At 47.7% G+C, this 24,692-nt stretch overlaps 5 protein-coding genes and 1 non-coding gene across 6 annotated transcripts; 4 read left to right on the forward strand and 2 right to left on the reverse strand.

Annotated features, from left to right (window-relative positions):
- Positions 1 to 656: 656 nt before the first annotated feature.
- GGS22DRAFT_178533 (uncharacterized protein) lies at positions 657 to 9,262 on the forward strand (the record flags this gene model as incomplete). The annotated part of the gene is made up of 6 exons (XM_047963585.1): positions 657 to 888; positions 919 to 4,830; positions 5,985 to 5,989; positions 7,082 to 7,233; positions 7,270 to 7,580; positions 7,665 to 9,262. 6 exons carry the CDS (start codon positions 657 to 659, stop codon positions 9,260 to 9,262), a joined length of 6,210 nt encoding a protein of 2,069 aa, XP_047821234.1.
- GGS22DRAFT_t37 lies at positions 5,786 to 5,891 on the reverse strand. Its single transcript has one exon. It is a non-coding gene; the product is annotated as a tRNA-Ile (tRNA).
- Positions 9,263 to 9,750: 488 nt separating the features above from the next.
- Positions 9,751 to 14,943, reverse strand: GGS22DRAFT_186232 (putative death-receptor fusion protein-domain-containing protein; the record flags this gene model as incomplete). The annotated part of the gene is made up of 9 exons (XM_047964425.1): positions 9,751 to 10,527; positions 10,607 to 11,361; positions 11,414 to 11,916; positions 11,974 to 12,278; positions 12,333 to 12,570; positions 12,622 to 12,852; positions 12,913 to 13,900; positions 13,959 to 14,791; positions 14,846 to 14,943. The coding sequence occupies 9 exons, from the start codon at positions 14,941 to 14,943 to the stop codon at positions 9,751 to 9,753; spliced, it is 4,728 nt and encodes a 1,575-aa protein (XP_047821235.1).
- Positions 14,944 to 15,625: 682 nt separating this feature from the next.
- On the forward strand, positions 15,626 to 16,793 carry GGS22DRAFT_108971 (Tim17-domain-containing protein). The gene is made up of 2 exons (XM_047957884.1): positions 15,626 to 16,400; positions 16,449 to 16,793. The coding sequence occupies exons 1-2, from the start codon at positions 15,753 to 15,755 to the stop codon at positions 16,503 to 16,505; spliced, it is 705 nt and encodes a 234-aa protein (XP_047821236.1). The 5' UTR covers positions 15,626 to 15,752; the 3' UTR covers positions 16,506 to 16,793.
- Positions 16,794 to 18,835: 2,042 nt separating this feature from the next.
- On the forward strand, positions 18,836 to 20,270 carry GGS22DRAFT_186235 (uncharacterized protein; the record flags this gene model as incomplete). The annotated part of the gene is made up of 2 exons (XM_047964426.1): positions 18,836 to 19,543; positions 19,815 to 20,270. 2 exons carry the CDS (start codon positions 18,836 to 18,838, stop codon positions 20,268 to 20,270), a joined length of 1,164 nt encoding a protein of 387 aa, XP_047821237.1.
- A 2,270-nt stretch (positions 20,271 to 22,540) lies between these two features.
- GGS22DRAFT_186236 (uncharacterized protein) lies at positions 22,541 to 23,869 on the forward strand (the record flags this gene model as incomplete). The annotated part of the gene is made up of 4 exons (XM_047964427.1): positions 22,541 to 22,696; positions 22,752 to 22,856; positions 22,912 to 23,303; positions 23,374 to 23,869. The coding sequence occupies 4 exons, from the start codon at positions 22,541 to 22,543 to the stop codon at positions 23,867 to 23,869; spliced, it is 1,149 nt and encodes a 382-aa protein (XP_047821238.1).
- Positions 23,870 to 24,692: the final 823 nt, after the last annotated feature.

A 24,692-nucleotide genomic window follows, 5' to 3' on the forward strand; every position in this document is an offset into this window, starting at 1 on the left:
TACTGGTAGATGGCGCCTTCATCCCATGACGTCTTGGTTATCGATAAGATAAGGAAAGTCTAAGGTCTCCACTGACCAGTTTCAAGGAGCAAGGTTTGAGGCTAGAGCTCAGATAGGTTAGTTTAGCGCTGTCTGTCCCATTCATTGGAAGTAGCGGGCTTAATTTACAGCGCCGCTGGATTGGCTTTAAGGTTTCTGATGTCAGCGCTTTGTATAGCGCGGATCTAAGACGTCTACAGCGTTTGTCCCCTATCTGTCGAGTATCTAATCCAGGCTGCCATGTTGTTAACCAACTCTCAACACCTTCTCTTGTGAGGCTCGGCATCGCATGCCCAGAATGCTCAAACTGGAAGGGATACAGAATTAACACAAGTTTTATATATACAGCGTACGAAGCTGTTGTATGACAATTGAACGGAAAACATCGGTTAACTAACTTGGGGGCGCGTCGCCTTAAACGCTTCAACGAGTCGAGTCGAAAGCTTCAACTTACCTATAACGACCGATCCAAACCGCCATACAAATGCAAATTCAAAGATTCTTTACGACTTTATGATACTTGTCTATCCTTTTTTGAAACCACTAATCAATACCCTAATGCAATAATTACACTTACACCGAATCTTTAGCTTCGTACATACATAGTACAATACCTCATGTCAACAGAAAAAGTAGCCACCACCGCTCCTGCGGCGGTGCCATCCACGCCGACACCTCCCTCGATCAAACACAAGAACCCTTCCGTTCCAGTTGTCCTCCACGAAGCAGGGCTCGATTCACCCTCATTCCGATCTTCTGCCTTATACTTTTCCGAACAAGTAGATGCTATTGAGCGGTGGCTAGAAGGCTACGTGAGGACAACCGCGAAGCTATCCCATGACTTGCTAGGTCTGGAGGAAACTATCCATACATACCTAGCTAAGATCATCCCGCCTCCTTATATCAACAATGTGGACAACGACTATGCCGCACTAGCGCTTAAGAGGTTCAGTGAGGGCTCGAGAGAATGGTGGGTGCAAATCCTAAACGCTGCAAAGCAAATGGATTCCATGTCAGTTGAACCGATTCGGAACTTCCTCCAAGGCGATTTAAGAAACTTCAAAGAAGCTCGGAGAATATTGGAACAGACACAGAAGGCATTCGACACTACCCTAGCTCGGTACGTGAGCCAGTCTAAGGCAAAAGAGCCCTCGTCGTTACGTGAAGACGCTTTTGCCGTATACGAGACTCGCAAGGCTTACTTGAAGGCTTCCATGGACTTTTGCTTCTATGCGCCCCAGTTCCGAATCAACCTTGACAAGTTGATCGTACAAGTATCCTACGACCTCTGGCGCGAAATGAAAAAATCACGAGATGCCGCAGGAAGTTTTGGGAAACATGGCCATGAGATGGATCGAGTGAGAGGATGGGCAAAGGAAATGGAACTGTCCGAGCCCACATTCAAAAGACAGTTGCAGCTAGCACGCAGCGATATTGGAGAGAGTGCACTAGCAGCGGTTAAGCCATCACGGGAGATTGAAGACTACAGCGCTTCAACTGTTCCATTTTTGGGATCTAAAGGCCCTTTGAACGTTACCACGGCAGGACAATCTGCGGCGATAATGGAAAAACAGGGTTGGCTCTATCTACGGACATTGACTGGCAAGCCTTCTCGAACCAATTGGATTCGAAGATGGTACTATTGTAGGGACGGTATCTTCGGTTGGCTTGTCAACAGTCCTCAAGGAGTCTTGCAAGGCGATGAGATTGGTGTTCTTCTCTGTAATGCGAAACCCGCTGTCGGAGAAGAGCGTCGGTTCTGTTTCGAGGTCAAAACCAAGAACCAGACATTACTACTCCAGGCCGAGACACAAAGTCAGTTGATGGAATGGCTTGAGGTTTTCGAAGTCGCAAAGAAGAAAGCATTTGAAGCTAGCGTCAGCAGAGACAATTCATCTTTACCGGGTGGTGTCGATCCAGCTTTCTCTATCACGCCTCCTTCGCTTCCGGAGTTCTCGGCTAAAGCATTGGATGCGCAAATCGAAGACAGTGCCAATGCCGAACGGGCCGGAGCTCTGTCAGTCCCTGCACCTGAAGTTGGACTGATACCAAGGCCAAGCTTTGACCTAACGACAGCTCCTCCTAAACGATCTGTCACCTCCTTGGCCCGTGAGGAAGGTGAGAGTAGTCGAGAACATGCGGCAAGGATTATGCAGAAACTCGACCTTCACAGGAGGGCTTTTACTTCAGGTTTGGATACGGGGCCTGTGCCAGCACCTGGGACAAGTGGAGGAATTGCTGGTCTTATATCTGCTAGTCATGGGTTACTACCAGGATATACCGGGGCAGGTTCTAAAACTTCCCAGCAATTGCCGGGCTTGTCTGGTCCGGAAGCACAACCTGGCAGTCTTGCGCCGGCAACTTTAGCAAAACCACCGGCAACGACCAATCTTAGTAAGACGGCCGTTGTTTATAGTGGCGATAGAGTATTCAGCTCGAATTCTTCACAATACTTACCGACGGCGATCTTGGCCAATTATTGGGGAAGCAATGCTTGGGGTCGAGAATACTCCAAGGCTAGCCGGAGCGACGTGGAACTTGAAGATCCGTTTGGGCCTAACTCGCCCACTATCAAAATGGTTCCGGTCGGCGATGGTGAAGAGGTCAAAAGCCCGTCTTCGCATAAAAAGGCCATTAGTATGGATGCTCGGATGAACCAAGCGAAGAATGCTCAACCTGCCATCGAGAAACCGCCTCCAGAAACCTTCCCGGCCAACTACCCCATAGAATTGAAAACGAACTCGGCTCAATTCCGACTCCTTTTCCCAAATGTTCCATTGGATGAAAAGTTGGTTCTCGTCTTCCGCGCTTCTTGGATTAGTAATTCAGAAGACGATCGTGTTGTGCCTACAATGGCTGGTAATGGACGAATCTACGTCACGCCGGATAATATGTACTTTTACGGCCATCAGATGGACCTCGTTGTGACGTATACGATCAGTCTCGACACCATCTCGGAGGTGACAGCTGCCCCTGGCAGAGACTGCGATTTTATTTTCCTTCATCTAAACCAGGGTACGGATGTTATCGGATACACCCGTGTTACAATCAAGACTTTCCTTGAAGATCTTGATCTTTTGCACTCACGTTTGAATCTTTTGGTTGATGACCTGCAAGCTGAAGAGCCGATGGATGTGCCCGAACTCATTAAGGCGCTCATCAATCTGGAGAAGGAAGAACAAGACCGGAAGAGCCCAAGCATGGACAGCTGGGAGGAAATCTCAGAACATACTCCTCTTGACGACGGCACCGCGGCGGGTAGAGCAATCAGTCCTAGGAGCTACGATAAAGCCTATAAGTCGCGACGAAAAATCTCACGAAAGCCGCTTCCAAAGTTCCAGCTTCCAACTAACCCAGTAATCTACGAACCCGAAGGCATGCAAAGGAAGGGCGCCGAGCGGAATTTCGAAATTAGTGCTAAAGCCTGTTTTCACGTCTTATTTGGAGACAAGAGTTTCATTTTCCCCAAGCTTTACTTCGAGAGCAGAGCCCAGCATATCACTCAGAGTCCTTGGAAGCTAAACGAGGCAGGGAACATGCAGAGGCAATTTCGTTTTAGCGTCAACTACACGACGAGAATGGGGCGCACAAAAGCAGAGGAGTATACGGACGAACAGACAATCGATTTATTCAGTGATCACGTCACCTACGTCGTCACTCATGTCAAAACACCGTGGCATCTTCCCCACGCCCACGGTTTCAAGCTGGTGACCAAGATCGTCATCACTCACGTCGCCAAGTCGAAATGTAAGCTCGCCATATTCACGAAGGTGGTATGGACAAAACCACCGGCCCTCGCCAAGAACCTAGTCGAGCAACAGGCTCTCGACGACGCAGGCCAGTCGGCTGAAGATCTCGCCGAGGTCGCGACCGACCAAGTGCGGAAGCTCGGCCACCACAGCCGCACGAAGCGCGCGATCCAGGTGTACGGAAATGTCGGACAGCAAACACAAGCGTTGGTGTTTACGCCCAACGAAGCGGACATGGCGAAGAAGGCACTGATTAACCCGCGCACGCTAAGCCAGATGCTCCTCGAGACGCTCCGGTCGTTCGCAGATAGCGTGGCGAGCTCGCTGATGATGTGGGCATTCGCGGCGATCAAGAAGCTCTGGGACGTAGTCACGGCGCAGTGGATCATCCTGGGCCTACTCGCCTTCAGCATGTTCACCAACGTCGTGTTCTCAGGCCAAGGCACATCGACATGGTGGAGCGAGCGCCGCGCCGTCGGGTTCATGAACCGCATCGGCGTAGGCCCGAACGTCGTTATGAGCAAGGCCATCTACATCGCGGACCTCGACGAGGCGGCCCACGGCTCCGCCGGCCTCCAGGACTGGCCCGAACACAGCTATTGCTACTCGACTTTCAAATCCATCGCGAACGGCACCGACGCGGATGCGCCGAGCGAACAGGCCGGCGCGGCGATGGCGTGGAGCTCGAGCCGCGCTACAGCGAGACGGTTACGTCAGACGCGGCAGAAGCTAGGTAGTTATCGACATGATCTCCTGGTCGCGATGCGCACAGTTAATAGCGTGGAGAGGGAGGTCGTGCGCGCGGAGTGGGAGAATTGGTTGCTTGATGAGAATCATCGGTGCGAGAAGGTTGAGGCTGCGCTTGCGAGGTGGGATGATGGGGGGGTGGAGAAGGGGGCGAGTAATGGGGCTGGGGGGATTAGGGGGTGGATGAGTAGGGGTGAGGGGCAGGAGGTGGTGAAGGGGGAGAAAGGGGAGAGGGAGAGAGATGAGGCGAAGAGGAGGGGCTTGCAGGCTTGGTATGAGGAGTATTGTGGCAGTTGTAAGGCTGATCGCGAGGCGCTGATGCGGGAGAGGGAGAGGGAGAGTTTGGGGGGTGGGGGGGTTGCTTGGTGAAGTGTGTGTGAAGTATGTGAAGTACGTGTAGGTGAAGTGTCGGAGAGGGGGTGAGAAAAGGAGGAGGTAATGAAGCGAGAAGAGACGAGGGAAGAGTGCAAGTAACAGTGTATAGGGAAGCATACGTAGCAACGAGCTCCTCACGGAGCGAGGGGAGTGGGTATACATATACATATACATATCTGATAGAAGGGAGTGGAGGAATTGTTGTACTATATGTATGAAGCACGCATATTGTCTAGGAGGATGTTGTAGGGGCTCAGTATAGTTGTGGTAGAAATAAATACCCCGGTTAGCTCGTTTGTCATATTTGGTTTGTTATGTATATTTTGTGGTGTATCTAGAGCTTGAAGACTGTATATAGTTAGTTATATAAGTTTTGGCGTTGTTGGGATTGTTGTTATTGTCATATACCTACTCGCCGAGTTAGAAAAGTTTGTGATTTGTTACCGTATCCGAAAACAATTTTTCGGATGGGACTCAGATCGAGAGGATGAAATAAGAAAGTATGAGTTATCTATTATGTATCACGTGACTACCCTGAAGTCGACCATCTCCTTACGCCTACAAGATGGTAGGAAAGGCGATGCACGAAATGGAACTTATCTCATCATGTTCATCCTGTTAGAGGCGCTTTCAAAGTGCCTAGTACATATTCAAGATGGGCTAATACTAGAGACCCTAGGTATCAGATACATCAAACCACCATAATTAGACTTTCACTCCTGACTAAAATTTGCGAAGTGACAACACAAAATATTCCCCTCCTTCGCGACCGATAAAATGTCAATCGATAGGGGAAAAAAAGCTAGTAGCAAATGTAGACTTTCCCTAATTATCTTCTAGATGTAGTATAAGTAAAAAGAAAACCAAAAATGGAATGGTCCCAGAGAGGCTTGAACTCTCGGCCTTCGCATTTACTTAATATTTCCTATACAGGACAGGAGAATATTAGTACGACGCTCTAACCAACTGAGCTATGGGACCGTCGAGCCTAAGTGAGCTGTCCGAATGATACTGAATTCTCTGTGTATTGCGTTATAAACTAGCTGAGTTGACTAAGCGACTGTAGCTGGCTAGTCCCGGTCAGTAGGATATGATTGGACAATACTATATGCAAACTTGGAGGTCATATCTCAAGGTGAATTTCGAGTCGTTAAACTCAAACATTCGATTGCGTAAGTTTGGGTAAACGGGATGAGTATAAAAATGTCTTAGAACCGTTTGTCTCGGTCCCGGATGAGATGATATTGCCGTGTGTAGTGAGCGCCACTTACATCAATCAGACGCCCACATCTTACTTTTAAGACAACATGAACTGCTGCAGATTCATTGCTCTGCCGTTAATGATAATACTATTAAAATCACATACATGCCCCGCCAATAAGGACATTTGAATAATTGTAACTTGCGAAACAGACTTTATAGAGGCCTCCATCAATCGTAACGATGAAGAGGCTTCCGAAGGCTTAGAACCGAGATCTTCAGCTAAGCCTCGGCAAACACGGTCAAAGAATAGGGGTCCATCTCCGTTGCAGAGTGGAGATACGTAATTCTTATCGCACGTGGTTATCCCTGTTAATGGCAACTACGAAGTTGTTAATATGTGAAATATGTATTTATGAGACCAACTTAAACGGTTAGAACGGCGTTTTCTCTATCATTGTGTAACAGTGAATCAGGGACGAGTCTGGATAGATGCAAGTGTGACGTCAAGGATATTTTGCTGGACTACGAAATACATTGAGTGCTGTAAATGATAAGAGCTTTTAGAGCCTACTGAGCCTAGAACGTAGAAAAGTACAACCTAGTAGGAACTAAAGAAAAGACCATTCTAGTAATTCCTGAGCCCTGAGCCCTGGAGATAATTGCTAACCTCGTATTTCTGTTGCTCATTTCCCAACCTCTCACTCAGCCAATTCCTTCTACTCCTATGTACGATGTATTATTATTATCTTCGTCCCTAAGAATGCTTTGCGCGTAGAACGGGTGTCTTAATTCCCTAATCAACCTTGTCGTCTTGGAGCTCTTAGCTACTTTCTTGGCTGTTTACTGTACCTCAAATTACACCGTGTCATTCACTTTTCTAATACCTCAACACATACGAATACTACCCTCGTCGACTACTACATATCGGTGCTTAAGAGGAGGAATTGATTATGCCGAATGCCCACGAGGCCTTCAAGGCCCTCGCGCCTGTCAATTGGGACGATATCGCTCATGACAGTCTCGAGACTTTCTTGGAGGAAGTGTTCAACGACGCCCAGTGTATTCTCGATTCAATACCGGTCTCTTCCTCGCCCTCGACGCAGAAAATAGGCAGACCACGGTCAGCCACTGATTCGAATATACCCTCCCTATCTAGTAGCTCTTCGAAAACGTCGGATCGTGCGTCGGAATTGAGGAAGGATTGGAAAGAGGCCAAGGTGAACCCGCGCGAGAACCCGCTAGGTTTAGACGTCTATAAACTCGCTGCGAAGGACGGAAAGGGCGCTTGGTTTGCGAGACGCAGCGTCCACGATATCCTTACCTTTGCAAAATGGAAATTGGGAATGGAAAAAGAGCTCGACGAGAGCATGAAGGTACAAGGAAAGCCTGGTGACGGGAGCATCAGGGGAATTGGTGCCGATAAAAAGGTGGTGAACCAAATTGTCGAAGGTCGCGGTAGGATGCAAGGTAGGTTAACCGTTATATTGTCTGATCATCGGATAGTTTTTGCTTTTGATTTGAAGCACTGGTCCAGCTGACGAATCAAACCAGTTTACCAACTATCGGCACAATTCCCAGGACCAACAACGCCACGAGACTTCATTACTTTATTACTAAGTTCTGACTCAGCTATCGACATCCCTGGCACACCTAAACACTACATGCTCGTCTCGAAGCCATGTATACACCCGGAATGTCCACCACGTCAAGGCTATATCCGTGGTCAATATGAGTCTGTCGAATTTATTCGTGAAGTCAGGGTCGAGAAACCTCTCCGCAAAACTCGGTCATCAATAGATCTACCAAACGATGAGTCTGCGGCGTCAATACGGAATACTGCAGAGAATCTCGGTAGACAGGCTTCTATTCGCTCAGCTCGTCTAGCAGCGGACTCAGCTTCTCCTGCGAGAGACGGAGACGGAAGGAGACGAGGTAGAACTATCGGACATGCAGATATCGGCGATGTCATGGAGAATGATGAAGACTACGATACCATGGTCGAATGGATAATGGTTACCCGAAGCGATCCTGGTGGCAGTGTACCACGTTTCATGATCGAAAGGGGTACACCTCCCGGTATTGCCGGTGATGCTAACAAATTTGTCAAATGGATCTCGTCAAAATCTATTCATGATTTTACTGAGTCCGATGGTGAAGATACGAAACTCATACAAGAGGCAGAGAAAGCTGAAGAAGGGCTAGCTTCTAAGAAGCCAGCTCCAGCGAATATCACGCTGAGCCTTACTAAGTCTCCTAGTGCTCCAATCCTATCAGCTATCGACGAGAAAGAAGAAGCAGAGGAGGCAGCCAACCCTACTGGATTTTATGGCATGATATCAAATGCTCTAAATTCTGCGGCTTCGGCGGCTGCCTCGCGCCTCCCTAATCCTTTTGGATCCGTTAATGACGATAATATGAGCTCTTCTAGCCTCTCCGAACCACCTGTAGACGACGACGATGCGTCGTCAACTCGCAGTTTCCATAGCCTGGAAGCCGAAGAAATAGAAGAAAATGACGGCTCGTCATCCAAGCCGGAAGAAAGCTCAACACAACTCACGCCTTCAGTTACAAACGGTGGCGCAGAATCCATGCGCTCAACCGACTCTCTTACCCGCTCAACGGGAACATCACAACACGACAAAGAGCTTAAAAAGCTCGAAGAGCGAAAACGCAAAACAGAAGAAAAGCTCCGGCGCGCGCAAGAAAAAGCGCTCGCGAAGCGGGGCAGCACGGCATCGGACACGACGTCCTCGCAGCGCGAAGAAACCGCACTGCAAAAGCTGCGCGAGAAACACGAGCGCGAAGTAGCGAAGCAGCAGGAGAAATACCAGCGCGAGCTCAAGAAACTGGAAGCGAAGCGCGTGAGCGAGCAGAAGAAGACGGAAGAACGGAGGAAGAAGACGCTCGAGAGAGAGGAGAGGAGTACGATGGCGATGGAGCTGGATAAGGTCCGTGCGGAACGCGATATTGCGCGCAAACAGATGGATATTCTGAAGGAGCAGGTTGGGGAGTTGCAGGCGCAGAATACGATGCTTGTTGCGCGGTTGGGTCGTGAGGGGGTTTTGTTGGATGCGGAGGAGGGGATGGGGGTGGGGACGCCGCCGAGGATTAGGAGGGCTATGTCGGAGAGGATGTCTGAGAGGGGTTGAGTTCGTGAGGGGGGTTGGTATGAGTTGGTATATATGGATAGGATGGATGGATAGGAGAGGATGGGGATCATATACGATACGTCGGGACGGAACGTGGATGCAAGCGCGCACGATACCACTGCGACGATGCGACTTGAAAACATGACGTCGCTATACGAGTTGCATTGATTGGTTGATTGGATAAGCCAGAACTTGGATTAGCAAAAAAAGGAGCTAGTCGCGAGCTCATTTACCTACCTACCTACCTACCTAGGTACTTACTTAGAATTGGGTTTTCGTCTTTGGATGGCATACGAGACGAAACGATGAGATTGACGAGGTTACGAAGTGTATCAATATCATAAACATTGTTATGAAATGGAACGCTGCAGATCTATCGAGATGAGAAAACGGGGAATTTCTATGTCTAGAGTGATCGATACAATGAACACCCAACAACCAAGTATCCTGTGGAATCCCAACCTCTTTTCACGGCTTCTTTTTTCTTTTTATGCATCCAACCCATTGCACATCCCAAGCAACAAGCCATGAACCTCAGCCTTGCGCCCCGCATCCCGGAACTTCCCCAACTCCCTCCGGACCTCCACGTCCCTCTTCTTAGCGAGCGCAACGCCACCGACTAGGATCCGCGCGGAGATAGCAAACACCTCTGGTTTCGACATCGGTCCCAATGGACCGTCTCTTCCCTCCCGTTCCGCGAGATCGACTAGCGTCTGGAGACCTGATAGGATCCAGCTGGAGAGCGTGGCTTCTACCAGCGAAGATGGGGATGGGGATGGGGGGAGGGAGGAGTATACCTCGCTCCACCGTCGCGCTTCGCGTACTTCGTCTATGTACAGGTTCGGCTCCTCGATGACAAATAGCGAGTCGTCGAAACGCATGGCTTCTGAGATCTGTGTTGTAGCGGGGATCCAGTTTGAGAGGGAAACGGCGCCATCGTTGCCGGGGGCGTCGTTTGAGGTGTATCCAATCATGCGACATGCGACGCGCGCTCTGAATTCATCGATCTCACCATACCACAGTAGGAGAAGTCGCAGGAGCCGGTGGCCTGCCTCAATGGAGACGAGTGGCTGGTTTGAATGCAGGGGTGCCGCGGCCTGGGCTGCGATGCTACGGATCTCATCGTCGTCGTCGTTGAGGGCGTCATAAAGAGCGAGGAGCCAGGGTAGGTGTGCCACGTCGAGAGGGCTGTCAGATCTGCCGAACCTGATGATTGTGCAGAAGGATTGCATCGCGTCGACGGCCGCTTTACGTGAACCAAATGCCTATACGTGTGTTTATTAGTATGATGTACTGTGTAAAGCATATGGCATAATGTGAATACTATTAGGAAATTCAACTTACCCTATCCGCCATCCCGGCGTCGTGAATCATTGCGCCCCAGCGCCGAATTTCGCATTCTTTACCAGGATAGCCTGACTCTTCCGATCGCGAGAAAATCGCCATCATCGGTCCGGTCAGGCGGACGAAAGCGTCGCATAAACTTGGATTCGAAGGCTTTCGGCGGTAATCTTCAGAAAGCAGGTTTATGGTCGTGTTTGAGGGAAGATACTTATACCACTTAGCCTGGGTATCGCGCATCATATCGTCTAGAAGATCCGCGAGGTTCCTATAAGCAATTATGCGCGGCTCAGTAGCATCGGTCCCGAGGGACACTCGTATATATGCGTTGACGAGACTGGCTCGCATTTCTTTGGACTGTGATGGTTTAAGAGTAGGTAAAGTCTCTAGTATGGAGCAGGCAACATTTATATCGCCTTTCAGACTGGCCATCAGAATCTGTGCCAGGATATCTCCTCCTTCCGTACTAGATTGTCGCAATGCTTGTTGAGTCACAGCTTGCCCCAGCGCGATATCTAGTAATGCTGATGGCCCTACGCCTATCATGGCCGACTGATCGCTAGATGCAAAAGCCTTAGACATTAGATTTTCGAATGGGTCGATAGCTGGTTCCGCCGAAGGCAGATTTTCAGACAAGTCTAGTCGAGTAAGGAAGCCAATCACATCGACGCATACGACTCTCACTTCCGGACATGTGTTGACACGCCCATCTCTTACTAATGATTCGAGAAGAGTCTTTACGGCTCGAACCTCGCGACCTGTAAACTCTTAGTTTGCGAATAGGAAGAACGGATACTTCAAAATACTCACTTGAAAGCTGATCGGGCATCACATCGGCGAGTCTCTCTAGCAAGAACTTAAGTGTTAGAAGTGTGCCGTGAAGCTTGTTTGCGGAGCTTCCGCAGCTTTCTAGAAGGTTGCTAATGGATTCAGTCCAGCCCGGTTTCAAAAGAAAGGAGCATAAGGTACGGGAAGCAATTTCCCTAACATGCCAAATTCGACTTCCTAGATACCATGCAATGATATCATAAAGCTTGTCGCGAACCTCCTCCGGTGGTCCAGCTCGACGGATGATATCCAATGCTGGAAATACAGATTCCGCAGTTTGACTTCCGATCAAGACGCCTGTGGATTGTTGACCCATCTCCAGAAGGCTCACGAGGAGGGCGGGGAGGGCTTTAAATTTGTGATAGGATATCTTGGTAGTTCGCCCATCCCAACCTGCTTCAATAGATGATTTACTCTCACTTGTACCGAAGAGGCAATCAATGAGACTTCGTAAAAGTAGGAGGCCACAGTTTCGAATTGCCCATCTATTGACCCATATTAGTTCAAGAATAATTATAAGATATAGATATTTCTGTACGTACACCTCAGATTTAAGACTATCTGCTGCTAATTGGAGACAATCAGTGAGGTAGGGCTCTGCTCTCTTACTAAGAAACGAGCTCTTGAATATATCCTTGATACAATTCAAGGCGTGTACTTGGGGTAAGTTCGACCCATCAGTCTCGGACACGAGCGCCGGTTGCCGACCGATGTCTTGTAAGTTATGGATGACATCTTCAAAAGACGGGCGTTCCGCATTTGAAGAAAGTATGCCTACGATGAGAGCTGGGATACCAGCTGATCTTCGGGTCGTCGACGCTTGTGTATTAATGCAAGCCAAAGCCCCCTAATAGATATCTTAGAAGATGCACAAAATTTGATGGTTCTGAGTTTAACTAACCGTATACCACTCGTCTAGGAGGCTAGAACCGTCATTCGACTCGAGTGGGAAGTATTTCACAAGCTGACAACAACTAGTGAATGTCTGTGATACAGTCGTAAATGCTCCTCGGTGTCGCAAATTTGATAATTCATCAAATGTTAGTCTTCCAATTGCCTCGAAATTCTGCCTTGAAGGTACTAGAAGCCCGCGTCCTTGGCCTTGACGGGCACAATTTGCAATCGTGCGCATCAAATTGCTAGTGGTGGTTAAAAATTAGTCCATAATACTTAGTAAAGAGGTGTCTCACCTTGATTCATGAATCGCCCGGAAACTGTAACTGAGTAAGTCTTTGGTATCAAGCCCTTCTACTTCTTCAAGCTCCTCGGGAAGATGGCCTTCGGGAGAATCATCACAGAGGACGTGTCGCACAGCTCGCCATATTCTCTGGCAACATACAATAGCACGGTCCTGCAACTCTGCCAATGTCCTTAAATCCGCCTCGGAGAACTTGGCGCTTGAGAGCGAGCCCCATATGTAGCTTTCGGAGTTAGCAAATTCTCGTTTCCATGTACTATCGGCAATAAATCGAAATGCTTACCGAAGAGAAGCAAAACCGCCATGCACCGGGGCTTGGAGAACTGCGGTGGCTAAGTCTTTTTCAGCTGCGCTGAGCTTGGATTCGAGATTAGATAAAACCTCGAATGGAATTGATATTTGTTTCTCCGTATCTGTACTCCAGCGATATAGAAGCTCAGATGATCGAGCAGCACCGTCGGAGTGATCGGCGCGAGCTGTTCTCCGCGCAAGCTCATCTGCTTTGCGGCAAAAACTCCGAAGTTCTTCAATAGGTGTTCTCCCTAGTTCACCAATCTGTTTTTGAAGACCCGAATCTCTGTTCTGAAGCGAGAGCGACATCACTAGCGAGGCTGCAGTCTCTCTTACATCATCAAACGGGTCCATTATGAGATCTAAGATAGATCGAAACCACGTTGTATCGACGAGTAGATTCCTCAACTCGGAAGATATATCCGCGCCATTTACTTGAGGTGCGGTTGATTGAATTATATATGCCATCGCTTTCAATGCAGTAATATGTCTCTGGTAGGATGTCGTGGGAGAAAGCTCGTCCTTAAGAAAACCTACGTACCAGGAAACGAAGTCTTCATGTCGTTGTAATGTAGCACGAAGCTCTACAATTGCGTCCTCTTGGTGTTTCTGAAGTTGACTCTCTTTGATTCTAGAGGATACTTTAGGGACAGCCTTGCTCGCTCCCGTTTTGTTAATCTTCTTCGAAAGTCGCTCGACCTCGCGCCTTAACGATTCGATGGTACATTGAATTCGTTTAATCATATTTCGCGAATGACCCAGGACATCATAGCGCATCTTCGGGTCAGAATCTTCGTAGAAAGATGGCAGATGCTTTTTAAGTAGCTCTAAAGCTTCTGTGGTGTATGGCTTTGTTGTAGACGATGAGGCTATGAGAATAGAGACGGCCGAAGACCGTGCTTCGAAGGAGTCATGGCATAAGACACTCTCAAGTATGTCTGTTTGCAGTTGAGAAGCTGACTGGGAATTCTGCTCGGGTTCTTTGGCGCCATTAGCGAAGAATATTTCAGGTTGGGGCACTTATTATGGGCAACTTACGGCGACCCGGCTCATCCACTACCCCGACCTTCTTTCCTGCCTCAAGCATAGCAAGCCATAGCATTGAATTGGGATCTAAGCCATTGCTGCCATGACTAGTAAGCGTCTGCAATGTGAATAGATTTTGAAGGTAGATTAAGGAGCTAGTTCGATCAGCCTTGAATAACGGCACGAATATATAAAGTTTGATTGGTTCAAGATAATCGGGATTCGTCTGCAGGGCCTTATATATGAACCCATGCCAGGATTCAGGGTTATGTTTAACATCTTTATCCTCAAACCAGAAGTTAGTGAAGATGGTAACAAGAAGTTTTCCGGCTACGGAGCATATGTGATGCAGCTCCATCCAAGCGAAAATCTTGGCGACGAAAGTATCCCAGAGAGTGATATCATCTGAGGGGAGATTGTTAATCTCTTTATATATCTCTAAGACACCGTATAATTCAACTAGTTTCTTTTGAATAAAGTGATCTAACGCGGCGATAGCAGATTTTACCGATGGTCGAGACGACTTTTGTGTAATCGTAGATATGGTGTTATTCAATATAGTATTCCTGACGGAGACACCAACGTCTGCTGTAGGATTATTGGATATGAAATATGCGAGGAAATCGAGGACGAGCCTCATAGATCTATGAGAATCTTGTTCATTCCATTCCATAAAAAAGTCGAAAAGCCTCAGAGCAGTACTCTCTGCGAAAGCAAAGTTTCGCAATGCAGGTTTGAAAGACTTTGAGCATTGCTCAACAAAGCCATACAGTTTCCCACAGGTATTTCCCGAGGATTGTTTCGGCTTTGAAGCACATAGTATAAGTTCTTCGAAGACGGCTTGCCTAATGAATTTGCATAAATATAAGACGAGATTTGTTGAATTGGCCTAGACTCACCATAGTTGTAGTTCGTCAGGCTGTTCTTCGAGCCAAGAAACAGCATGCTTTGGATTGAAGTCGGTCTTGCCAACACCAGCAAGTATTGAGGCTTCCATTTTGATTTCAGTTAATGGTTCTGGATGAATATGTGCTTTTTTTCTCCTTTTTTTCACTACCCTCTTCTCAAATTTGTCATGTCAATGGCTGAAGGCTAGAGGAGTGAATATGAGTGGATTCGCAGCCTAACTGCCACATCAGAAACCTTGTATGACATTTAAGTAATCCTCAAAGAAAATTTACTTAGAAGGGACTCAAAAAAAAGAATCTCTGGAATCTTCAAAAGTCATGAAAAGTTGAATTTGATATCTCATAAGTCCCCCAATTCGTTAAGTTGTGATATTTTATTATGCAGTTACTGAGGCGCGGGAGGAAACTTTAAACCCTGTTGTATACATAAATAATGATGAAATACTGCATATAAGAATATCTTCAACGCACTTCCATAATTAAAAATCTAATTGTTTAATCCCATGAATTAAATCCACAAGAATTTATACCATGATTGAAAATCTAGGAAATAATTGCTTTATATACACTTTTTTTTTTTTCAAAAAAAGAATCTTGAAAGTTTAAATTTTAACTTTTCAATGGTGATAAAATGTCGCATATAAGAATGACCTTTCAGCGCAAATTTTAGCTCAAGGTACGTACCGTTAGGCCGATGCACGGACCACTCGCCAGTTTTCTATCCGCCTCTATCTACGCAATTGAAACTTTTTTTATCTGCGAAAGCTTCAAATCATTTTCAACCCACTTTAAGAATTGCGATCCCGCACCTTGCGAGAAGTGACGCGGTGACGAGCGCTCCTGACCCAGCAATTTCTCTTTTGTTCTATCGTACAAAACCGGAATTGTACTCAGCAGCATGTCAATTTGGGATGCACTCACCGGACGAAAGTCCTCTCAGCAATCATCGTCTTCTACGCCAAGTTCCACCTCGTCGTCCGCGCCAACCGATACCTTCACCCCAACTGCCTTTAACCCACAAGATGCGCAAGGTGTAGATTCTTTCTTGAAAAGTTCCGCCTTTGCCGACCCATCTTTATTACATCCTCTAGCAGGTTTGGACAAGGATGGTCTCGAGTACTTGGTTTTAGAAGATTCCGCCATATCAGATCTCCCCGGCGCACAATCGGCAATCCCCTCTCGAGGCTTTAGCGACGACTTATGTTATGGAACCGGCATTACATATCTGACAGCATTGTCATTGGGAGGTGCATGGGGACTTCAAGAAGGCCTGAGGAGATCGGCTGGTCAACCGCCGAAATTACGTCTGAACTCCGTCCTTAACGCCGTAACACGAAGAGGTCCATTCTTAGGCAATTCTGCTGGTGTCGTCGCCATTACCTATAACTGTTTCAACTCAGGCATCGGCTATATCAGAGGGAAGCATGACTCTGCGAACACTATTGCGGCGGGTGGTCTAAGTGGAATGTTGTTCAAAAGTACACGAGGACTCCGACCGATGTTGATATCAGGAGGTATTGTGGCTTCGATAGCAGGAGTATGGGCGGTATGAGACCTGAACTTTAATTGATTGATCACCGCTAACTTGTATTAGGTTACTCGAAAAGTTGTGCTTTCCCCGGAGGATAAGGGGCATGAGCTACACCTTTAAACTAGCAACATCCATCCATTAAAATGCTAGAAAAATAATTTCCCACCCGAATAGGGAGTCGGGGGACCGGGAAATCGGGTACGATTATGTATGATACCACACTCGAGAATGAGGCCATGTGCCCTACGATACTTCGATATAATTGGGTGAACAAAGTCGCCGAGTTAGGTGCGAAACGATAGATGATCTCTCCTCCGGCTGGACAAAGTGTATAAAATAGGCGGTCAAGTGCATAGAAAGCATCTACGGTAGTGGATTGGTAGGCGTTCAAGTCAACTACGGGACGGAATTGAATTTTCAATTTTGAACAAGTCTTGGTTTTTTTTCGTCGTTGATGACCCATGTCGTGTGAGTAGTGATAGAAGGATCTGTCGCCACTATTGGTGTAGAAATAGGGCTGAGACTTGCACCTTTAGGTACTGGATTTATCTACCCTGCCTATCATAATCAAGATGATGGTTGATTGTCTCTGGGTAAATAAGCGTGAAAGATGTCTTGTGTGGATTTACTTGGCAAGCTTAGGTAGAGCAACAGGTTCGTGAAGAACGCACTCGCTAAACTACAATCTAATCAATGTGAGGGATAGGATAACTTACAGTCAATAGAACCACCGATAAATCGATCTCAGAAGTTTGGCCCCTTACTAGAAATCTGCCCCCAAGGCTTGCCTTGATACACCAACTACACCAATACCCATTGGACCTTCGATAGTTTGCCCAGCACATGACCAGCTGATTTGGCTAGGAGGTAGGGATGAAGGGATAACGGAAAATCCGCCGCAGAATTGAGCCACCAGGCAGATATCCGTAAGCCTAGCAAGCACATGCCACACCCAACTTCTCGGATCAGAATCTAATACAAGGCAGCAGTCTGAAAAGTAACAAACAGTCACATCAAAGCAGTGTCCGAGGTTTTGAACAAACTGAACACAGAAGTTGCACACAACAAGTTTCTAGTACGGGGGCGGGTTATTTCCGTTCTATCACATCACTCGGGCATCAAATGTGTCTCTGTCCAGGGTGTTTGACGCCGATGGCAGTGCTGAGTTTGTGGTCGTACACTCGAGAATATAGGTGGTTAGGAGAAATGCTAGTCGAACGGGCGGACAAAATGTTATGAATGTGCTGTCTTCGGGCACCTTTCGCCGCTCCTTCACAGTTTTTGTTCTGTAGGCGATGGGATGATTGTCCGAATATTTCGAAAGCCGTTAGAAACCCAACCTCTTATTCCGTACGACGAGATTGAATGCGAATCCGTAACCAACCACAGCATCTGTTTACGTTATTTATGCTGTTTCAATATGCTTAGTCTAACGTCGACTTAATAATTCAAGAGCAGGTCCAAGAACTACTAGGGAGTAGACGCAAACAATCCCACTCTTCTTCGCGACTTTCGCACTATTATTCTAGATGGTCTTTAAAAATGAAGTCTTTTCATACGAGAATTACCTTTGAGTCATAGTTGGAACGCATTGCCCCTTCCTCAAGTACCTACAAATACTAAATAACTTTCTCCTACCTTTATCTACATATCCACCTTTACTCTATAAATCAGCAAACTCCTAAATCAGTCATTCCTTCCCAGACTACGATTCTAATCAAGTCCCACACTTACATCACGGCCTTCTACCGCCATCGCATCATTTTATCCTTTACCCGCGTAGAAAGACTGAATTTCGACAATCCAACGCCAAAATGTGCTGCTGCTGGGACGTTGACGATGTGTTCCTCGAGGAGGAGGAGCGCGCACGACAACAACGAACTCGCCAATATGTGTGGGATGGAAGTAGGTGGATTGCGGTAACGAGAGATACCGTGAGTATTAAATTTTCTCTATTATCACTGTAGTTTGCCACTTCAACTCGTTGGGCCCAAGCGCGCCACATACTACTTCGAAATTCTTAGGGAGCAAACACGGGAACGCGGTTCGCAAGTCGTGGACGAAGTGACGAGAAAAGACAAATACTCTCAGAGCGCACTTTGTTACCTTGAACCTTAAAACCGCATGATTGAAATAATTGGCACTTTCTTACCTTCCATTCCTTCCTTATTGGTTGTTGGTTATTTTGCACTGGTTCATCCTTTCTCCTCCCACTTTCTACTTGCATGAGCTTCCATCTTCGACTACAACTTCCTAAAGTCACACAACCAAACCACTAGTGTATATTTTTCCCATCTTCCACTTTAAAGGAAAGGACTACTTTACCTGACCACTGTGCGGGCAATTGTTTCCAATCGAAAGTTTTTTTTTCCTTCTAGGGCTTTATTTAATGGTCACTGCCCAGCTGTTATCCATTCAATTCGTTACCTACCACATGACCATCACTCACCATGGGCGCCACTTCTAAGACTCCCAAACCCGAAGATATCAAAGACCCTAAAATCAAACAACGTTCTTCTTCATCTTTTTCTTCTTATCCTTCCACCTCTACCTCCAACAAAACCACATCATCCACTCATCACAAGAACACTGTGCGCGACACGGAGATACCAGTCCGCAAGCCCCCCACGACCGCAGCCGATAACCAGACCAAGGCCACCCGCACTAGCACCCCTCAATCAGATTACCAGACTTCTGGACCTGGTTTTGACCAAACCGTCAAAAACGTCCCTGGCGTTGGTTTAGTCTACAATAATAACCAGACCAACCAAAATCCTATCCACGGCGTCAATCCTGCCTCTGGTCCGCAATCGCAACAAGCTCATCAATTTCCAGGAGCCGCGCCGCCTCAAGTCTACCCACCGGGCTTTGTCCAAAATCAACCTCAGGTCGTTCCTCAATTCGCGCCTCCTGTAGGCCACCAGCAAGCCCCTGCTATGGCGTACGCTAGTTTCATGCCCAACCAGGGCCAGCATTTTCAACCTCCCGTGCCGGACACCACCTATGGCCCCATCCCGCACACCTACCATCCTCGTTTTGACAACAATAACGCTGCCACTGGCCAGTACGTGTCGATCGATGGCCATGTTTACCAGGTTGTCGGAGCTGCGAATGCCCAGGATGGCAGTGCGCCAGTCCAATATGTGCCCATTCAACAGGTATCTGCCATTCTCACTCAGGATTCACCAATGGTCTTGCCCATTATACAGCCTGCCACATGCTATACCATACATCAGGGCTCGTCCCAGCCTGTCTATTACTTTCAGAATGCAAGTCCCAAATGAACTTTAAGTAAAGATACCAAGCGAGTGAATGCGCACTGCCACACTCTCTGCTTCAGCAGGCTATGCTCTTCATAGTTTCTTTTGTTACTGTGCTTATCATTACTTTACCTTCCAAGACTGATGCTAATATTTCCTTTCTTTATAGGCCTCTGGTGTCGCTGGCACCCCGATTGTTCTTCAGCAGCAGCAAGGTGGTCAGCCACCCGTTTATGTCCAAGGCCAGACCGGTGTACACATCGCTCAGCCAGCTCCGGTAGCCACTCAGCCCGCCGCATTCCCTCCCATGATGGGCCCGCCCCAGGTCGCTGGACCTAGTGGTATGCCTGGCGCCTTCCCTGCAAGCTCTGCTCCGGACGTTATGGGAATTGGCAAGACCGGAATGGAAGTCCAGCTAGAGCAGTACCACACGGCCGTGAACAACAAGGCCCTTGAAGGCCAGGACATCGCCCCTGCCGATCCTGACCCGTCTCGAATGTACTACTGCCGAGAGCTTGATGGCGAGTGGACCCTCCGCAACCGCTTCGGTATCGACAACATGGGCGATTGCCGTTGGTATGTCCTACCCGGTGGTATTTTCTACGCCATCCGACTGGCCGACTGAAGGATACCTACAAACATATTGGTAAGACTCCATTAGGTATCGATAGTGAGCGCAGATTAACTGATGGCCTCAGACTACTCAACTTGCGTTCCTATGATGTGCAATACTCTGGTTTCTTTTCATACAACTCGTCGTTTTGCCGATCGTTTCTGTCGACATGTAAGTTTTCTCAAACCTATTGGCCACGACATCCGCTGACATAGATACAAGGCACCGCTTCTCTCCTCGTATTACGACATGCTGGAAAGTCACCCCAATCTTGAGGGTTGAGTAAGTGAATTCGATTAAAATACGTCAGTGCTCGATGACTAACCTGTTCCCTACCTAGGTATGCAGATGAAAAAACGACTTCCAGGGCGTACTACGAAAAGGTATGTGGTGGAAATGGATTGGTAGCACTGGATGACTTTGGGCTTGTTGCCTTCTCCTATGATTGAGGATTTCTTTGTCTCTGCTTCCCCTGAATTGCGTCGAGGAACACGCTACTGGTATATTCCTAAGTGCCGAGGGGACGGAAATTTGCCGCGCCTGAGGAATCTCCTTTCCGTAGTGCGCGGAACGAGTTGGGGTAGTTTCTAGCCCCTCTCTCCGCTAGAGATTCAGCCTCTCGGTACTCTCGCATGGTGCTTAGGGGGTTTCAGTTCCGGGCAGAGGTGGCATATAAATAGGAATCATAACATTAAAAATGACTCCTGCACAGTCTTCATGCAAACTGTTTGTGTCTGTTTGTGAAGTGTTTTATTTGCGCGACTAGAAACACCTAGGGCTGCTAGTTGTTATGATGTTTTTATGTACGTCGAAGTCGTTGCGGCTGAGAGTCCGAGACAAATAGGTACATGGGTACCTTTTAAATTGTGATGCGGGTCCCTATTACCTAATCAATCCACTTGCGTCATTAGCGAACCGCTAAGGTCTTGCGGTTGGCTGTAGCTTGGTTTGTCCACTTTTCATCCCACTTCAATTCAATCTTTTAATCCTGGACTCTTCATCATTTTCTATCCATACGAGATGGGCTAACTTCATATGCTTCTACTACGAATAGACAATCCAAACATCTAGGATCGTCTATTATCATCAATTCTATGCAAGAGCTTATTACATTGATTTTAAAGACGCAGTTCGTGATCTTTAATAGCATCATAAATTCTATTCTACTTTACAATCCGCGACGTTTCGTTTTTTTCTTCGTTATTAGGTATGCCTAGTAGTTCTAGACTAGCTCGCAACGCCCTTAGTCACTCCTTACACAACCATTCTGTTTGTCTACTAGGTGCGCAAACAGAATAGTTCTCCTAAGACCTACTAGGCAGCTAGGCAGCTGAACACTAGTGGCGCTCAGCCGAAACACACATAAATCGAGCCTGAGACGGCAAACCCTAATAAAGGGACTCATTAATTCTTCAAGGTCAAACCCCGCATTATTTCGAATAGTTTTTTCTCTTATTTTTCGGCCTCATGCTCGGCGGGTCTCATCGTCGATCTCTTCTTTATCGATAAACTTTGCAGACGCATAGTCGGCCTTATTCAGTTTCCTATTCCAGCCACCTGCCGCTCACTGCCGGCCGACTATTCTGTACAGATCTTCTAGCTCTGTTCGTCGACTGCACCGATGCGTGGGATGTTCGCACCGAAACCATGTGGCATTAGGAAGGGGTCAAGATGTTGCATAAACAGCCTTCCCATCTAGGCCATGACGCTTTTGGTCTGGCGAGTTCTTGCCTTACGCGGCATTTACATATTCTGCATATGTATCCGGCTGTCTATCATGCAGCTGTCGGAAATTTCCACCTACGAAAATAAGGCCATGCTCCGAAGGTAAACCGACTAGCTCTCGCCTTAGAACTCCGACGTCGCCGATCATGGGGCTATTAGTCGACTTAACTACGACGGCGCCATCGCCAAATTGCGACAATACGGTCCCTTGGCGGACGTTTTCCTCCTTTGATAGGTAGCGTCCCAGACCATCGATCGCGGATCTCAAGCACGCACCTAAGCTACCCCTGACAATCGTCTACTTACGCAGATCCTTGCTTGCCTCTAGGATGTCGCTGTCAAGATAGTATGCTGCTACCCCGGATTATACGATGGCTCGCTTGGGAAAAAATAAAACCTCTGTTATTTCCCTCAGTCTGATTCCCCATCGTTCTATTGTTCTTTTGTCCGATTTAGATGTGATCCCAGTCGTCAAGTGATTGCCCTTTGGGCTTTCCTACCTAATTGTCTACGCTGCACGTGTATCCTAGCATCCGCCTCAGATATCAGATTCGAAAATGGCGTCCGACACTTCAGATAACGGGCCCCGGCTGGCCGCCGCCGTATTGGCGCTTCTCCCGCTAACAGTTATCACTTTGGCTCTCCGGTGTTATGTGAGAGTGCGCATCTTGAAGTTCTTTAAGGCAGAAGACTGGTTAGCCATTGCGACGATGGTAAATACATTCTACGGGAAAAGATGATGGTTATCATTTGGGCTAACTAGAGTAGATATGTTTTATAATTTATTGTACACTCGTCATGATAAGCATTTCACACGGCGCGGGCAAGACAATATCTCAGGTCCCTCTTCAGAACTACCCAACCATTCTCAAGGTAGTCCTCCTAGGATTTATACGGCGCGCGCACTTCAGACTGACCGATTGGATAGATGAGATACGCAGGCGAGATTGTATACATCATGACGTCCCTATTAATTAAGTTCACTGTCGGCATCTTCCTCCTACGTATCTGCTCCCTGGCGTGGCAGAGAACGGCCATCTGGACGGCGCTGTTCGTGTGTCTCGTTTACAGCGTCTTCTTCACCTTCATGGCCATCTTCCAGTGTCGCCCTGTCCCATACTATTGGAGTCAATACACCGAGCAGATGACAGGGACATGCTTCAGTGATGAGCTGGTCAGGGCCATATCTTACGCACATGCCGTTATAAATTGCGTCTGTGACTGGACCTTGGGTCTCTTGCCTATCGCACTTATAGGTAAACTGGAGTTGTCAAAGCGCTCGAAGATCATGGTCTCTTGTACCCTAGCCTTAGGGTCTATGTATGGTGTCCCCTTCCCCCGACGTCAGTGCACAATATTGCTTAGCAAAGTCAGCTGACAAATTTATCAGAGCATCAATAGCGACCATCATCCGTATTCCGTATATATGGCAGCTTGCCGCCGAGAATGCTGATAGACTCCACGTATTCACGGTCGTGTCCATCTGGTCCACAGTGGAGAACGGTCTAGGCCTCATCGCCTCCTCGCTCGCCACCCTGCGCCCGCTCTACAGAAAGATATTCGGAACTGCGGGCTCGCGCGCGCGCACGCCGTCGGCGAAGAGGCGCTCTTTCTACTCCTGGCGGAAGTCGGGCTCGGTGAACGTAAACCACATGCGCGGGGACGGGAATATCGAGTATTACCGAATGGATCGCATGGGGAAGTATCCGAACCGCTCCGCCAGCGGGAAGGATTCACAAGAAAATTTTGGCGGGGTCTACGACGGGTATAATGGCAGGGAATACGGGAGGGATTACGGAAAGGAACTCGGGAAGATTCCCGAGAGGATGCCCGAGAGGGTCAGGGTACGTGATCCGCGCGACGAGTTCGATTCTGCGTACCCGTGATTCTTTTGGGATGGGATGGGATGGGATGGGATAGATTGGATATGTTTAATATGATAGAATACTTTTATGAATATTAATGATTTTTACGTATAGAGTTAAAGACCTGGAGTATAAGTGTACTGTTGTTTGAGGAGGAATGGTGAATTCCCTATGCTACTATTAATTGGATTTTTCGTGGTTTCTCAGTTTCGCGAAAGCGGGTGTTCAATACGTATTTTTTGCATAGAATTGGCATGTCAAAAAATTTCACAAAATTTTCATGCTCCCTGTACCCTCACGCGTAAACCACAGAGTAAATCGCCATCCCCATCGATTTTCCCAAGTGTTTCCAACCTTAAGTATGACTTACTATGCCACACATACCACTTCCCAACCTACCTCCATCCCTCCCCCTTTCCTCACTCACCCCTTACTTAGTAAGCACCACCACCAAAATCCAAAACGTAATCCCAAACCCACAGTTCCCCGCCGTCGTTGCCGGAACCACGTCATTCCGGCGCGAATTGCAGAAGGCAATTTAACCGACTGTCGATAGTCCGCCTTCGCGTGCGTGGATCGCCGGCGCCACTTCGGAGGGGCTGAGCTTGTATGTATGTAGGTATGTTCGGGGGAGGCTGGACGGCTGCGGCGAGTTTGGTTAATCTCCGTAGCGGCGATTTGGCGATCTGGGATTTGGGACTGGTGGGTTGAGATCGAGGCACTATGTATAGGTAGCTAGCTATGATGGTAATAGGCTAGTAAAGCTGCTATGATGTTAGAGAAATATCTGGATATTGAATTTCCTGTGCGGATCTTCCATATTACGTCCACAGGCATTTCTAAT

This window comes from Annulohypoxylon maeteangense (genome assembly GCF_022496945.1).
Source record: "Annulohypoxylon maeteangense strain CBS 123835 unplaced genomic scaffold GGS22scaffold_4, whole genome shotgun sequence".
Lineage (NCBI taxonomy): Eukaryota > Fungi > Ascomycota > Sordariomycetes > Xylariales > Hypoxylaceae > Annulohypoxylon > Annulohypoxylon maeteangense.

Coding starts and splice junctions, on each gene's coding strand:
- GGS22DRAFT_108971 (XM_047957884.1), top strand. CDS start 15,753: ATGTCAATTTGGGATGCACTCACCGGACGAAAGTCCTCTCAGCAATCA. Junction 16,401..16,448: donor CGATAGCAGGAGTATGGGCG/GTATGAGACCTG, acceptor AACTTGTATTAG/GTTACTCGAAAAGTTGTGCT.